Source organism: Drosophila grimshawi, unplaced genomic scaffold (genome assembly GCF_018153295.1).
Source record: "Drosophila grimshawi isolate 15287-2541.00 unplaced genomic scaffold, ASM1815329v1 contig_311, whole genome shotgun sequence".
NCBI lineage: Eukaryota > Metazoa > Arthropoda > Insecta > Diptera > Drosophilidae > Drosophila > Drosophila grimshawi.
In genome coordinates this window covers 18,136,765-18,150,454 of record NW_025063098.1, presented here as the reverse complement: position 1 = coordinate 18,150,454, position 13,690 = coordinate 18,136,765, and the positions used below count along the sequence as shown (strand labels likewise).

At 39.7% G+C, this 13,690-nt stretch overlaps 1 protein-coding gene across 2 annotated transcripts; it reads right to left on the bottom strand.

The window, feature by feature from the left end:
- Positions 1–8,096: 8,096 nt before the first annotated feature.
- LOC6567252 (UDP-glycosyltransferase UGT5) lies at positions 8,097–10,431 on the bottom strand. 2 transcript variants are annotated; one of them, XM_032739915.2, is made up of 6 exons: positions 10,361–10,385; positions 9,958–10,122; positions 9,807–9,900; positions 9,512–9,738; positions 9,073–9,419; positions 8,759–8,844 (listed from the first exon to the last, which is right to left on the bottom strand). In XM_032739915.2, the coding sequence occupies exons 1-6, from the start codon at positions 10,361–10,363 to the stop codon at positions 8,823–8,825; spliced, it is 858 nt and encodes a 285-aa protein (XP_032595806.2). In that variant the 5' UTR covers positions 10,364–10,385; the 3' UTR covers positions 8,759–8,822. The 2 variants fall into 2 exon arrangements, with proteins under 2 accessions (XP_001993867.2, XP_032595806.2); XM_001993831.3 differs by having other exon boundaries at positions 8,097–8,844; positions 9,073–9,738; positions 10,361–10,431.
- Between the last annotated feature and the right edge of the window lie 3,259 nt (positions 10,432–13,690).

The following is a 13,690-nucleotide window of genomic DNA, read 5'->3' as shown; positions in this document are numbered from 1 at the left end:
ACCACACACACACACACATGATACACTCTTAGTTTGCAAGGCGCTTTTGCACAAGATCAGCAGCCATAGGATAGAGTATGTCGATGTCCTTAGGTGCACAGCTGGTGGCTGACGACGACAAGGATATGGCTCAAGTGTGCACAGCGTCGACAATTTCGACCATGTTTACAAACAAACAAATTTAAAAACGAACACAAATCAGTCGCTAAGGATTGTCGCCACATCATTGCATGATCATCTGCACTTCAGACGGTAGCCAGTCGCCTGGCAACAAAGTTGCTCAAATTACAAATTGTCTTTCGAATTGATCGCTGATTGTTGAACTAATGCCAGCACCCACCCCCCCTGCCGCAGCACCCCTTTTCCGATGTCTTCGATTTTGTACTATTTGTGCAAGTGGCACGTGGAACTAGCAACTGTATAAACAATAGTTCTACAGTTCCCTCTGGTTGTCCATGTCTGGCCGCATTTTTGAGCTAAAAGCCACAGTTAAAAGTTGACAAATTTGGGACACTAAAATCAATTGACAGTTGTAATTACTTGTGTCAATAGACGGCGTCCACGCGAGTGCTTCTGTCTAGCTAAATATTTTTGGGACGACCGAACTCTTGCCATAATTCATTTTTCGCGCCACTGCAGGAAGTGCTCTAGATAGCCTAAGAAAAATATCATAATATCTTGGCCCCTATGCCAAAAACAAGAAAATACATAAAATGCAAAAACAAACACATTTAATGAAAAGCAAAACACGCCTCTGAATAATAAATAAAATAATATTAGCAAAGTGTACAATTATTAAATAATAATAGAAGAATCCGCTTTTTAAAAAATATTCTAAATATTATTAGAAAAGGGCAGAGTACGGGTAAATATGACAACCAGAAAGGTACTTCTGGTTTGATTGAGCACTAAATATTCATAATCTTACTATACAAATACATTATATTTTAGAATTATATAACCATTATCGTTTGACATATTTTACTATTTAAACGATTATAAATACCAATTTAGAAAAACATTACCTATAATTAAAAAAGTTTATATTTCCCAATTCTACATTTCAGATTAATATGAATTAAGTGCAAGTATTTTCCCTGACTTTCCCTGACTGTATAAATTCATAACAGTATTGCTCGACAATCCATAACTAATATATCACCCTGTAATTTGAGTATATGTTGGATAATTCAATTTGTTGATGGGTTACGCTGCATGTGGCATAGTCGCACATATTGATTTCTACAGGATATATTATCCCCTCATTTATGTTGTCCTACTGCCTGCGGCGGCTTCCCTACTAATTTGTATATACTAAAACGTTGTCGAGCGCATTGATTTGTTTATGCAACCCTTTTTTTTTATGACACATGCACATGATCCGTCTGACACAGTCTGCGGCAGCTACTTGAGGACAGTCCTTTTAACAGGCCGCCTCAGAGTTGATGCCTTTTGGTGAATAATGCAAATTAGTCACGGTTGCATGTGGCGTATGCGCAATCTTTGAACTGCAATTAGCCGAATGCTGGCCGCTTGTCAACGGACGCCAAATCAGCGGTCAGCAAAAATAAACAACAAATTCTGAACAATATTTGGTTAAACATTTTTGGGGCCAGCATTCTTAAGCGGCCATTGAGAGTGCATTTAATGGCAAATGCCGTTGCAAATATTAAAAGCAACAACAACAACAACTAGGTTGCCAACCAGCAACATAACAGCAACGTACAGAATCCAGAACGGATAGATTAAAGTATAAACAAAATGCACTTGCGCCGCCTGAAAATGTTCACTTATTGTAAAATTGTAAAATGCATTTTCGATTTTCTCCTCCTCGTTTTCATTTTTCGTTTTTCGTTTTTCTTTTTTCGTTTTAGCCCATTTGCATGCACTTTGCTTTAGCGTTTTTAGCGTTGTTGTCTCATCGTTCATTTAATTCACCCCTCCCTTCGCCCCCCACACTTGCCCCTTTGCGCTGCCATCGGACTGTTGGCTGCTTCTGCGTCTGTTGCACACATGTGCGCCAGCCATAAAAGGAGCGTCAGCGTCATGAGGATGACTATGAGTGTGTGAGTGTGTGAGTATGGATGGGATTGAGGATGAGGCTGAGGCTGAGGCTGAGGCGAGTGCACCGACTGACACTTCGATTTGCAGCTAACGCTTTGTTTGCTGAAACTATTGTGTTTGTTGTTGTCGTTGTTGTTGTTGTTGCTGTTGCACGTGTTGTTCTTAGGCGGGCTTGTTTATGGACCAGCCAAACTTCTTGGTAGGAATAACTCTACGACAAATTCATCAAGCTATGCACAATCAGTATCGCTCATACCCTTAACCGGAGTCGATCGACTTTCTCACATTTGTTAGCTATTCAAAGATGACTCTTTAAATTTTGTTTATTTTAGTTTGAGTGCCTCACTTATAAGTGCTAATTTAATCTCTGTTTTTTCATTAACTTTTTGTTGATCTATTATGGAATAAGATATGAAATAACGAATTTCTATTTTATGTTTGTTATATAACTAAAATTGTTTTTAGATATCTAACAAATATGCATAATCAATGTAATTGTAATTCTTCCGATTTAATTTTAATCTTTGCGTATCTCAGTAGCTTGAATGGGCCTGTTTTTACCTCCTTGATTAAAATAGCTTCTGAAAAACTGCTCAAAATAATTTAAAAAAATTATAATAATAAGAATGGATTTTTAAGTGTATTTAAGTTTCGGTTTCATTTAACATATCAATATTACTTACTTGTTGTGTTATTAAAGTTGTACTCATGGTTTTATGGGATCGACGACCACGGACAAGCAGCCAGGCAGACAAACAAACGGACAGACAAAAACACACAGTTGAGCAGAAGGAGCTGAGATTGGACCAGGGCAAACGACATTGCCTAATTGGCTGGAGGAGGGTGAGCTGTGGAGGATGTGGGTAGGGATACGTAGGGCAGTCCATTACAATGTTCGCTAGTAAATGAAAATGTTCTCTCCCCCGCCCCCCGTCCCCCCAATACACTGTAAACAAAACAAGAAAACAAAGTATAGGAAAATGATGCGTTGTGCTATTTATGTTTATTTTGTTTTGAAAATTGTGCGTTTAATTTATAGTTAATTGTTTTTCAGCATTTCATTAACCAACGAAATGGTTGACTGTGTGCGGTCCCGAAATTTCATGGGAACCCAACCCACACACCCCTACACACACACACAAACCAACAAACCCACCACACTACACATTGACACCCGTCTATGGAATTATATTCGTAGCAATTGTTGTTGATGATGATGCTATTTGCGCAAGTTGTTGAATGGTGGTGAACAACCCCCCACACACACACACACACACAAACACACACGCACACAGTCAGCTCTTTGTGCCCCTTGTCTTGCTGCTCGGGATTTCCATATGCGCCGCCCAGTTGCCCAAAAACTAACGGCACTCGCCCTCGGCCCAACAAAATGGCCACCCACCTCAACCTCAACCGCTGCCGTCGGCAGCTGCTGAAATCTTTGCGCAATGTGGCAAGCAGAATCTGCCCCACTTCCCCACAACGCTCTCACCCCATTCGTTGGGGCACTCCTTTGCTTATTTGGCTTGAAATAAAAAAGCATTTAAACGATTTTGGTAGCTCCAACGAGTAGACGAACTAAAAAAAACGAAGAAGACGAAGAAGAAGAAGAAATTGGAATGATAAATGTTTTGGTTTTTGTGATTTTGTTTATTGTTCAAATTTCGCCTAAAAAAATTTCAAATTTTACCGCATGTATAAAACGAATCTTTTATAGGCGTCCATTCAAATCGGCAAATGCTCGAGTTCAGATCCTAGTTGTTGTTGTCGTTGTCGTTGTTGTGTTGTTGTTGTTTTGTGAGCTGTTTAGATAAAAATTTGTGGTGTAGCACACACATGTGCCATTGGGGCAACTTAATTAGCATTTTTAATGGAGCTGCCGACTCGTAATGCTCGACAATTAAAGACGCTAAGACACAAACCAAAATGATTTCAATGGAAGTGCGCGTGAGATTCGTTGAGCTTCTTGCACAATATTCGGGTTTTTACAAATTTTTTTTATTATTTGTTTTTGGCCTTATCAGCTGCCAGAGCGCTACTAATAGGCCAGCAAAAAACACTTGAAGTTTAGCCCTATCAATCGGATCTGATCTGAGCTGCTCGAATCTGTTTTTTCCACTACATATTTGGCAATGTAAAGTGTTTTTTTTGTTTTTTTTCTTTTGCTTGCTGCTAAAGAAAAATGATGTTGAAAAACACATTCAACATTTTATTCTAAACACTTGCCATGAATCAGTTTTCCTTCCAAGATGACGCTCATTGTGTTTGACGCGTTCTGTTTTTGTTCTTTTGGGATGCTTAACACACCTTTGGGGCACTTTGGGCGCTGCTTAAACAACTGGCGATCTCCGTTGTTGATTTTATTTATGCATATATTTATTTGGAAAATCATAAAAAAGCAAAGCGCTTAAAGTCTGTTTAAGTGTTCATTGCTTAGAGTAAACAAATTTATATGTGAACATTCTCCAGTGAATTTGGTACATTAAGCCATTTTCGCTTAAGAGCCAAATAATGCACACAGAAAAAAAAAAAACTGTGATAAAATACGCTTTTCTTTTCTTTTTTTTTTACCAAGTTAAGTCGCAATTGAAATTTCCAGCGTCATTCGTAATAGAATTTGCTTCAAGTAGGTGTATAATTTTTATAATAAATAAAATAATATAACTTAATCAATCATGAACGTCTTATTTCTAGTTTATTTATGATTTATATACCAAAAAGCATCTGCAATGTTCCTAGTATAAATATTTTGGTATCTTTGAAGTATTTCGACATTGGACATTTGTGTTATATGAGTCTTCCAAGAGAGTCTCCTGACCAAATGTACCCCGAGGTACTTAACAGTAACAGTTTAAAGGCACTGGCAAGTCTCAAACAAAAGTAGGCACAGTTTGTGGCAATGAATGTTGTATCTTCAACGTGTGTTGCAGCTTCGTTGCCTGTGGCAGTCAGCTGTAAAAATTGTATACCTTTGAGCAATTCCAGCATTTAAAGCTGATTTAAGTTTCAATTAATCGTACTTCTAACACAGAAACACAACACACAAATGCCAAGTCAATCTTTCCGGGCATAGGCGGAGTTACATTAACACACTCATGTGGAACATGAGCTAATTGGAATCTTAACACAAGAATTAACTCAAATTTTACGGTACGCATAAATCAACTCCATCAGAAGACTGCTGGCCATTGGCAACACCAACACAATCGTTCTCCTTCCCATTTCCTTCTGCTACACATGCTTATTCTTTGTCTTGCTCTTGCATCTTCTTAACGCTTCGTTAGTCCTTTGGCCTTGGCTTGTGTGTGGCAAGTAAAGAGCGCAAATTACGATTCAAATGAATTCCACCCACATTTTCATAGTGTCATTTTCTTTATATATATTTTTTTCATAATCATTAAATGGGAAATTTACTCGGTATTTCTTTAATTATCATTTTTTTTTTTGCCTTTCTGTCTCCGCTCTGCCTGCTAATGGCCACACCCACTGCCTCCCCTCCCAGAGCAACCATTAGTAGCAATTTTCAATTTCCTTTCTGATGAAGCACATGGCAAGAGAGCAAATTACATGGCACACAGCACAAGATGAGCCATTCCCATTTTATTTCTTTCCATTCACTTTTCGTTACTTTTTTTTTTTTTTTTGTTTTGTATGTTTCTTGTGCTTAGTCCTGGCGCACGTACGCAATTGTCCTGAGTCCTGAGTTATCTGAGTCGATTCGAATAGAAGATTTTCTTGCAATTTTCACGGCGCAAATGAACGGCCATTATGTTGATCTCAAGTGAAAGCAGCGTCTGAAGTGAATTTCTAACGAGCCGAATGCCAAAAAGCCGTCCAAAAGTCGACGACCAACTCGCAACTCAGTGCGTTGCTGTGAGTTATCCTTTTGGCCCTGCCTGCGACTGCAAAGGACATGCTTCAATTGAATAAGAAGAAAATTACACTTAAACGTTGCGGCGTGTTGCCAACTACCTACAGCACCAGGGGAGTGGCCACCACCAAACGACAGCCAGTCGGTGTTATTATGGCCAAGATGGGTCAGCATTTATTGGCTGCCTTTGATTGGATTGCATTCATCTCAGGTTAGATGAAACGATGCCTAAAGCTAGTTCAAGCAACTTGTTCCCTGCTCTCTTATGGCATACTCTTACTGAGGAATATATGAAATCACTGATTCATATTCGATTACAAACAGATTGATCTTGTTTTGGTCATATTAACATCAGCTTCAATAATAATTACGTCTGCTAGAATCCTTAAGCCTCTATTTGTTTTAGAGTCACGAATTATTACTTCAATTATATTTGAATCTTAAGAAAACATGAATCTTATACAAAATCTTTAGTTCGTTTTTAAATTTATAAAAGTTTATTTGAATAAGCTAAATACTGAAATGACAGATGGCAGGGTATATTTCTAATTTCTCAAAATATTTTCTAAAACTAAAAGATATATATCTGAAAAATTGAAAAATAGCCTTTTACTTATAGGCTTAAGTCCATAAACTAAGCTCAGACTCAGAGATTGGTACTGTTTGCCTATTTGCCTACTGCAAGTCACTCAATTAACTCATTCACTTGAAAAGCCATTCAACAATTGGCTGAACTTCGCCTCACACTTTAATGTCAGGAGCAATGCTGCCACATCCCCACACCACCAGCCCCCACCCTGGTGCCGTGGCAAAGAGTTGTTGCGAGTTGTTTACAGCGCCAGCCAGAAATTCCAGCCAACGACAAATAAGCCCCAAACTGAAGTTTATTTGCTCAAGCCGTTGACAGACAAACAGTTGCCGCCTCGCACACACTCGTACACTCACATACTCATACACTCACATACTCATACACTCATACACTAGTGGGTGTCTATGCACAACACTCATACGCACTGCGTGCGCCACTTGCATTAACATGTCATTAGCCAAGACTGCTGTGTGTGTGTTCGTGTGTGTGTATTTGTCCGTATCCGTGTTTTGCATGCCTGTGCTTCTGTTTGTCTGTTTATCTGCGCCTTTGTTTACAATAAAGCGTAATCATGTGTTACTAATACCAATAATAAAGGCAATGGGCAATCTAACCCTATGCGGCACATGAACTCTCTCCTCTCTCTCTCTCTTGCTCTCTCTTTCTCTTTCTCCTGCTCGTGGAATGGGATTTGGATTGGATTTGCTGCCGCTGGCGCTGTCGTCGCACCCACTTCAATGTCAGTTCGTGCATGCATAATGAGCAGCTCCACCAACTTGTCCCCGGGGCGCACTCGCCTCAAGTGCACTTTGCCGTGCTAGTCTGTTGGGGAGGGGTGTTGGTGTTGGTGGGGAAGAGAATGCCTGTAAGCATTCCATTGCAGGAAGCAACTGTCTTTTGTGGCAACATGTTGTTTATGGTACGAAAGTTGGTCAAAACATTTATAGACCAGGCTGAATACTTGATGATTTGGTAAGCCGCTCACTTGGCCAACATTCATTCATGAGGCAATCAAATTCTGAATTCCGACACAAGATGAAGATGTTGAAATCCATTTGAGATTATGATGAATATGATTTTTATTGAGTTCAGACGTATTTTTCAGCTAAAGATTTTTTTAGCGTTTTTTTGTTGGTTTTTTTGCTTTTTTTTTGTTTAATTTCTTAAGAACACTTGGCCTGGCACTCTGGCGCCTTAAGTAGAATTCATCTATGCGTATAATATATACATATATATATATACATATATATATATTGTGAGTATGTATGTGAGTCAGCTATTGATTTGGATTCATTAAATACTTAAGTAGACGACTCAAGTGCCAAAGTTTAAGTGTTGGGGTTATTATTGCAAAAATATATATATGCATTTGCCTACGTAAGGCAACAAAGAGCAGAGACCAGCAGTACTTAAACATATGGTAATGAAATGTTTCCAACATTATTGAGATATGCATGGTATGTGATGTGCATGCTAAAATGTATACCCAAAATATCAAGTACAGACACAGGTCAAATAAGTTTGCTAAAATTGAAACCTTTAGAACCAAAAACTTTAGATTAAAACTGCATATTTTTCTCGACAAAATTGTTATAATTGTTAATTGAAAATAAAAATATATATAAAAATATAAAAAACATACTATATACTATTTACTGTTTCTTGTGCTTTTTGCTTTTAGTTCCAGACTTTTTAGCAGATTTCTTAACGCAGAAGCATAGCAGTAATATGGGAATTAGCATAGAGCCCAAAATGAAAGCAATTACATCGAGCGAGTAAAACTGATACCAGGCAAGAGAGACGCCTGCATCTACCATGTGAGGTGCGCCACGATGTTCAATGATGTAATCAATCCAGAACATGGCCGTATCCATGGGGCTCAGGGGCCGTTCCCGAAATATGCGCGAAGCACTCTTCATGGTATCTCTGTACTTGGGATTCTCAAGCAGCGCCAGCAGCGAGGAGCGAAGCTCCTCTGCGGAGATTGTGCGATAATCCAAGCCCAAAGCATAGCCAGCAGCCTTGCCCATATTGATGTTATAGTGTTGATCACAGTAGACTGGCATGCCCAGCACGGGAACTCCATATTGCAGCGCCTCCTGCATGCCAAAGAGTCCGCCATGGGCGATGAACACCTGGACATTGGGATGTGCCAGAATGTCGCCCTGTGGCATCCACTTCTGGATCATCACATTCGCTGGCAGATTGGGAAAGCTGTCATTTTCGAATTTCCACAAAACTCGCTGCTTTAAACCGCCGAATGCATCCAGAAACACTTTCAGCTTCTCGGGCGGCAAATCAGCACTGCGAACTTGTGAACCTGTTCGAAAAATGAATATAAAATTATTTTAGAACAGAGCAGAAAGTTATAGTTAAAGTTGCCAACTGCCAAATATTCAATTAAATAACTTATCTAAATTTGTATACTTTCTTGCTTCTTTTAAATAAATTAGTCGCTTTAAAATTGTTGGAAATCTTTGAGTAAATATTTTTAAAACTATCAATTCAAATACTAAATAAATAGTAGGAGTTCCAATTGATAACTCACCTAGACTGAAGTAAATGGCGCCATGTGTGGCCCCATCTAGAAACGTTTGCAGCTGTTGTGGCAGTGGCTTGGGCGGCAAAATATGCAGTCCGCCCACAGATATCATATTGACGGATATAGGTCTGGGTGACTCCAGTGGCATGTAGTTGTTCATCAATATGGCTGAGATGTTTCGATGCAGCTGCTTGACTGTGGGCACCACATCCAGCACATTGGAGAAGTGTTTGCGCAGCACAGCATCGTGTCCGGGATAGAATAGAAAGTTGCGCATTAAACTTTCTGTGCCACAGATGAAAAAATTGAAAAGTCGCTCCGCGAATGTCATTCGATTGGTGTAGGTTAGAAAACTGTGTGGATTATACGACCAGGGTGCGATAATGCCGGCCAATTCCGTAAAGTAATTGGTATTGCCAAATGTGGAAACGGTGATAACTGGTACCTGATATAGATGACCCAGAATGAGGGCGCCATCATTGTAGAATTGCTCTGCCAAAAGTAGATCGTATTTGCCCAGCTTATCCTTGGCATTGATGAGGGCCTTCACTGCAGGCTGTCCAAATGCAAAGTCCGTGCTGTGTATGCCGATAACGTGGAGCATCCGAATGAATGTGAGCGTAGTCACATCAGCCATATCCAAAATGATCTCTCTGTTTGACATCTCCTTCACTATAAATACAATAAATACAATTATGTTAACCTGTCAGGAACATCATTTGTGGTAGTTAAGTACTCACTCTCTGTCCAAAAATCGTAGGACTCCAGAAGAATTTCTTTGTAATTGGAACCCAAGTTTTCGCTCTCCAATGAAAAGGGTGTAATGAAAGTCACCTTAAACAAAAACATTCTGCTTAGAGCTCTCTCGATCTTAAGTAGCAAAACACTTACCTCGTGTCCGTTCTTAACTAGTTGTCTTATAATAGAGTTTGTCATCATAAAATGACTTTTGCCCGGAAAGAAAAACGCAGCCAGAATTCTTGCTCCAGTTCCCAACTGGAATTCCTGAAGTGCGACCAGACTTATGAGTAGAAATTTGAGGGCACATCTTGCTTGCTGAGAAACAATAAATAGTCTATTAGTTTTTGAATTGTTGACCAGGTCACAATCAGTCAGTAATGTGCTTATCTCCTCAAGAGAGTTGATAAGAGGCCAAGACGTGATTGCAACATAATTGCCACTACAAGCTCGTATATCGTAAGGTCACTAATACATATTTATGATGCCAGTTCACATAAATCCAATGTCAAGTTTCGCTTATCAATTGTGCAACCACTTAAGTTTGTTTACTCACCATTTTGCAATAATAATATTATCGGAGAAATCGATCGACTTGTGTCTCAGCCTGACGATGAAACAGTACTGAAATACCATTCGAGTGTGTAAAATTCATATTTTACGCTCTCATTTTGTTTGCCTGAGGTGATAACGTAATCACAATAACATTTGAGTAAACCAAAAGAGCTCAGTAGCGTTAAAAACGGCAACCTGCAATCTAATTAAAGAGCATATTTAATAAATGCATATTTAATAAATGTATTCATAGAGACAGCTCAATGGACGTCATCTGTGAATGAATAATGGAGAGCGTTGACAAATTTATTTGCTTACAAGCTGGTCTTTTCTACTATGGATCACTTAAAATCTGGTTTGTGCACTTCTTAAAATTGTTGTTTCGTCCTATTAAAATGTTCTCTAACAAAAATAATCATTGTGTCGAAAATAAATGGCAAGAAGTATTCGAATTTGTTTAATTAATATTTATATATAGAAAAGTTTGAATATTTCAAATATACTCCATCAAATGTATACCATTTCAAATGATGCCCATTTCAATTTTGCAATTTTCATAGTCATTGATTGTACAATCTGTGTGTGTTTTTGTGTGTTAAAAACTTATTTCCTTCCCGTTTTGTCTGTCCCACACTAACTTAATTCGTTTTTATGAACTTTCAGACAAATTGGGCGAAACATTAGGAAATCGTAAATAAATCATAGGCAGTTGTCTAAATCAAATATTTGTTTGCCGTTTGCTGTAAAAAATTGCCACCCACGCGCAGAGCACTGGGGGCCAAAGGGAGGACGATGGATTGTTCGTAAAATCCCCATACTTTCCCCATGACAGCGACTAGCGAGTAGTATATAGTGTGTATATGTATGTGTGTGTGTGTGTGTGTGTATATATAGCACACATATTTTAAAAATGCAATAAAACTCAACGCGCCAATTTGTAGGCAATTAAATTTTGTTTTCGTCTAGGAATTTTGATTTGAAGGCGACTCGAATTGAAACTCTGACGTTCGGGTTCCGATCCATTGCATTGATTGACTCAATCTGGCATTTTGGTTTTTGTTGGTTATCATCATAATTGTCTTGATGATGATCACGATGCCATTGGGCTTATTGTTGTTTACATGTGTCATATTTAGCCAATGTGTGTTTTTATTGTTCTTTTTCTTGTTTCTTGTTCATCAGCCATGTACACAAATTAGATTTGGCATTTAGCTTGAACTTTATTTGTTGCCACATGCCACATTGAAATGATACTTTGTTTATTAGCACGAATTGGCCAAATAAATGCAACAGCCTTTTGCGGTAAATCATCTGATTGCGAAGAACCTTGGACAGTCACCGTCGCCGTCGCCGTCGCCTCTCTTTTAGGTGCTTCTCAAGTGGCGCAACCGTTGAATACTACTATGTACTTTACAGGGGCATTGCACATTTGTTTTCTAAGCAAAATCGCATCCACTTTGAATCGCGCAATCATTGCAATGATCTCAAACTCAATCTCAACGGCTGCAAAAGGCAGCCATAAATTCCACACTGTACACTCAGAAAAATAAATCGTTATCGAGTTCACACACACCTCGAAAACCTTATATCAAAAACGTTTTCTTTAATCAAAAGCGTGTTTTGAGTTTTCGATTTGTAATCTTAAATTGGAAATCTTATCTTAAATTCTTATATCATAATCAGTAGTATTCCTGGGTTTTCACGATATCACAATATGAAAATTGATCAGCTTGCAACGAGTATTAAAGATCTTAAACGAAGAATTCGAATTTGAGTTCTAATTCTTGATGCAAGCAATTTTCTTCACATTTAAATGTGAATTGATTTTGAAATCTTGAGTGATCTGTGCCTATTTAGGAATATTTAAGTAGGTGGCATTTATATGCCAGCTGCACTTTCATTTCGAACATGTATACTTCTCCGAGTGTAGGTCTCCCAAGTGTTCCATCAAATTGAAGCTTTTAAGTCTCCTGATGCTGAAGTGCTTGCGTTCTAATTTTGCATTGGGGCAGGCTGGTCAAATGCGCAATTAGCCACTATTACATTAATAATACGCGTACTTGTCTATCCCAATACCAGAATAATTGAACCTGAAATGGAAATATCGAAAATCAAATTGAATTCAAATTTCAAATGAAATGAAAAGCGCACATTGGCCAAAGTGAATCGCCAGCACTTAAGAGCTTAAAAGTAACGAGAACAGCAAACTGAGGCGACTCCAACGAACAGCAGCACCACACTGCTCTCCTTCTCCCCTCCCCTAGATATGTGGCTGACCTTCAGTCGGCGCCGGTGGCACGGTGCCACAGTGGCACGGTGGCAATCGGAAACCGTCGGCATGGCTAGCGTCCGTGAACTGATCATCTAATCATGCGTGTGGCTTTTGTTTATAAATCACGCCTGCTGCACGCCTGTGCGGCTACTTGTCGCCCAGGCCGAGGCCCAGACTCCGGTCTCACTTGAGTGTGTCGTCGTCGGCAGGACATGATCAATGTGTGGGAATGATCTCAAGTGGGCGAGTGGGCAGACACAGATTCAATTCAATTGCTGCAATATTTTGACCAGCTTGTCAAGTGTTGTGGCCCAAGGTAGCAAGGCAGCGCTCTGACAATAATTATTGCCGCCAATCCTTGTCTAGACAAGGCTTTGTTCTGCGGTGGTCCTCAGCCCATTTGTTATGTTTGTTATGTTTGCTATTTGTTATTTTGATTTGCGCCACAGGACACGGCGGTTGGCCACAATTGCGACACATTAGCAGCGACAATGTTTTGTCGCCCCTGAGTGGCGTAGTCTGTCGACTACAACTGCAACTGGCTTCACGACCACACATTGCTAACAAATAACCAAATAACCATACTTCAAATAAGCAATGCGCACACAGCAACAACAAACAACCGCAACAACGACACACAACACACACACAACACACAACCACATTTAATGCACTCCATATACAAATCAGTTAGAGCAGCATCCATCACCCTCCCCTCGGCCATTGTCAGCCCTATCAGGTGTGTGGTGGCGTTGACTTTGCGGCTCCCCTTTTTGGCCCGCGCCCCTCCCCCAACCAACCCATTTTAGAAGGGCAGCAAGCGCAAATTGTTTATGCTACTTTGGGCGCAATAAAAGCGGCGCAAGGCATTCAGGCCATGTGGGTGGTCCGCTATGCTCAGCATATGATCTTGGTGGTGCTGCTGGGTGCTGGGTGGTTATGTAAATGCCAATGAGCGAGATACAAAGAGCAAGCGAGAGAGAGAGAGAGAGAGAGAGAGAGAGAGAGAGAGAGAGAGAGAGCTAGAGCGCCGCTTGCTAATCACCGGCAACTCTTCCA

Bases quoted from the DNA above. Each gene is read 5' to 3' on its own strand.
- LOC6567252 (XM_001993831.3), bottom strand. The intron at 9,901-9,957 runs GTAAGTGTTTTG...TTTTTGTTTAAG, and splicing joins TAGTTAAGAACGGACACGAG to GTGACTTTCATTACACCCTT. The intron at 9,739-9,806 runs GTGAGTACTTAA...TTGTATTTATAG, and splicing joins CTACGATTTTTGGACAGAGA to TGAAGGAGATGTCAAACAGA.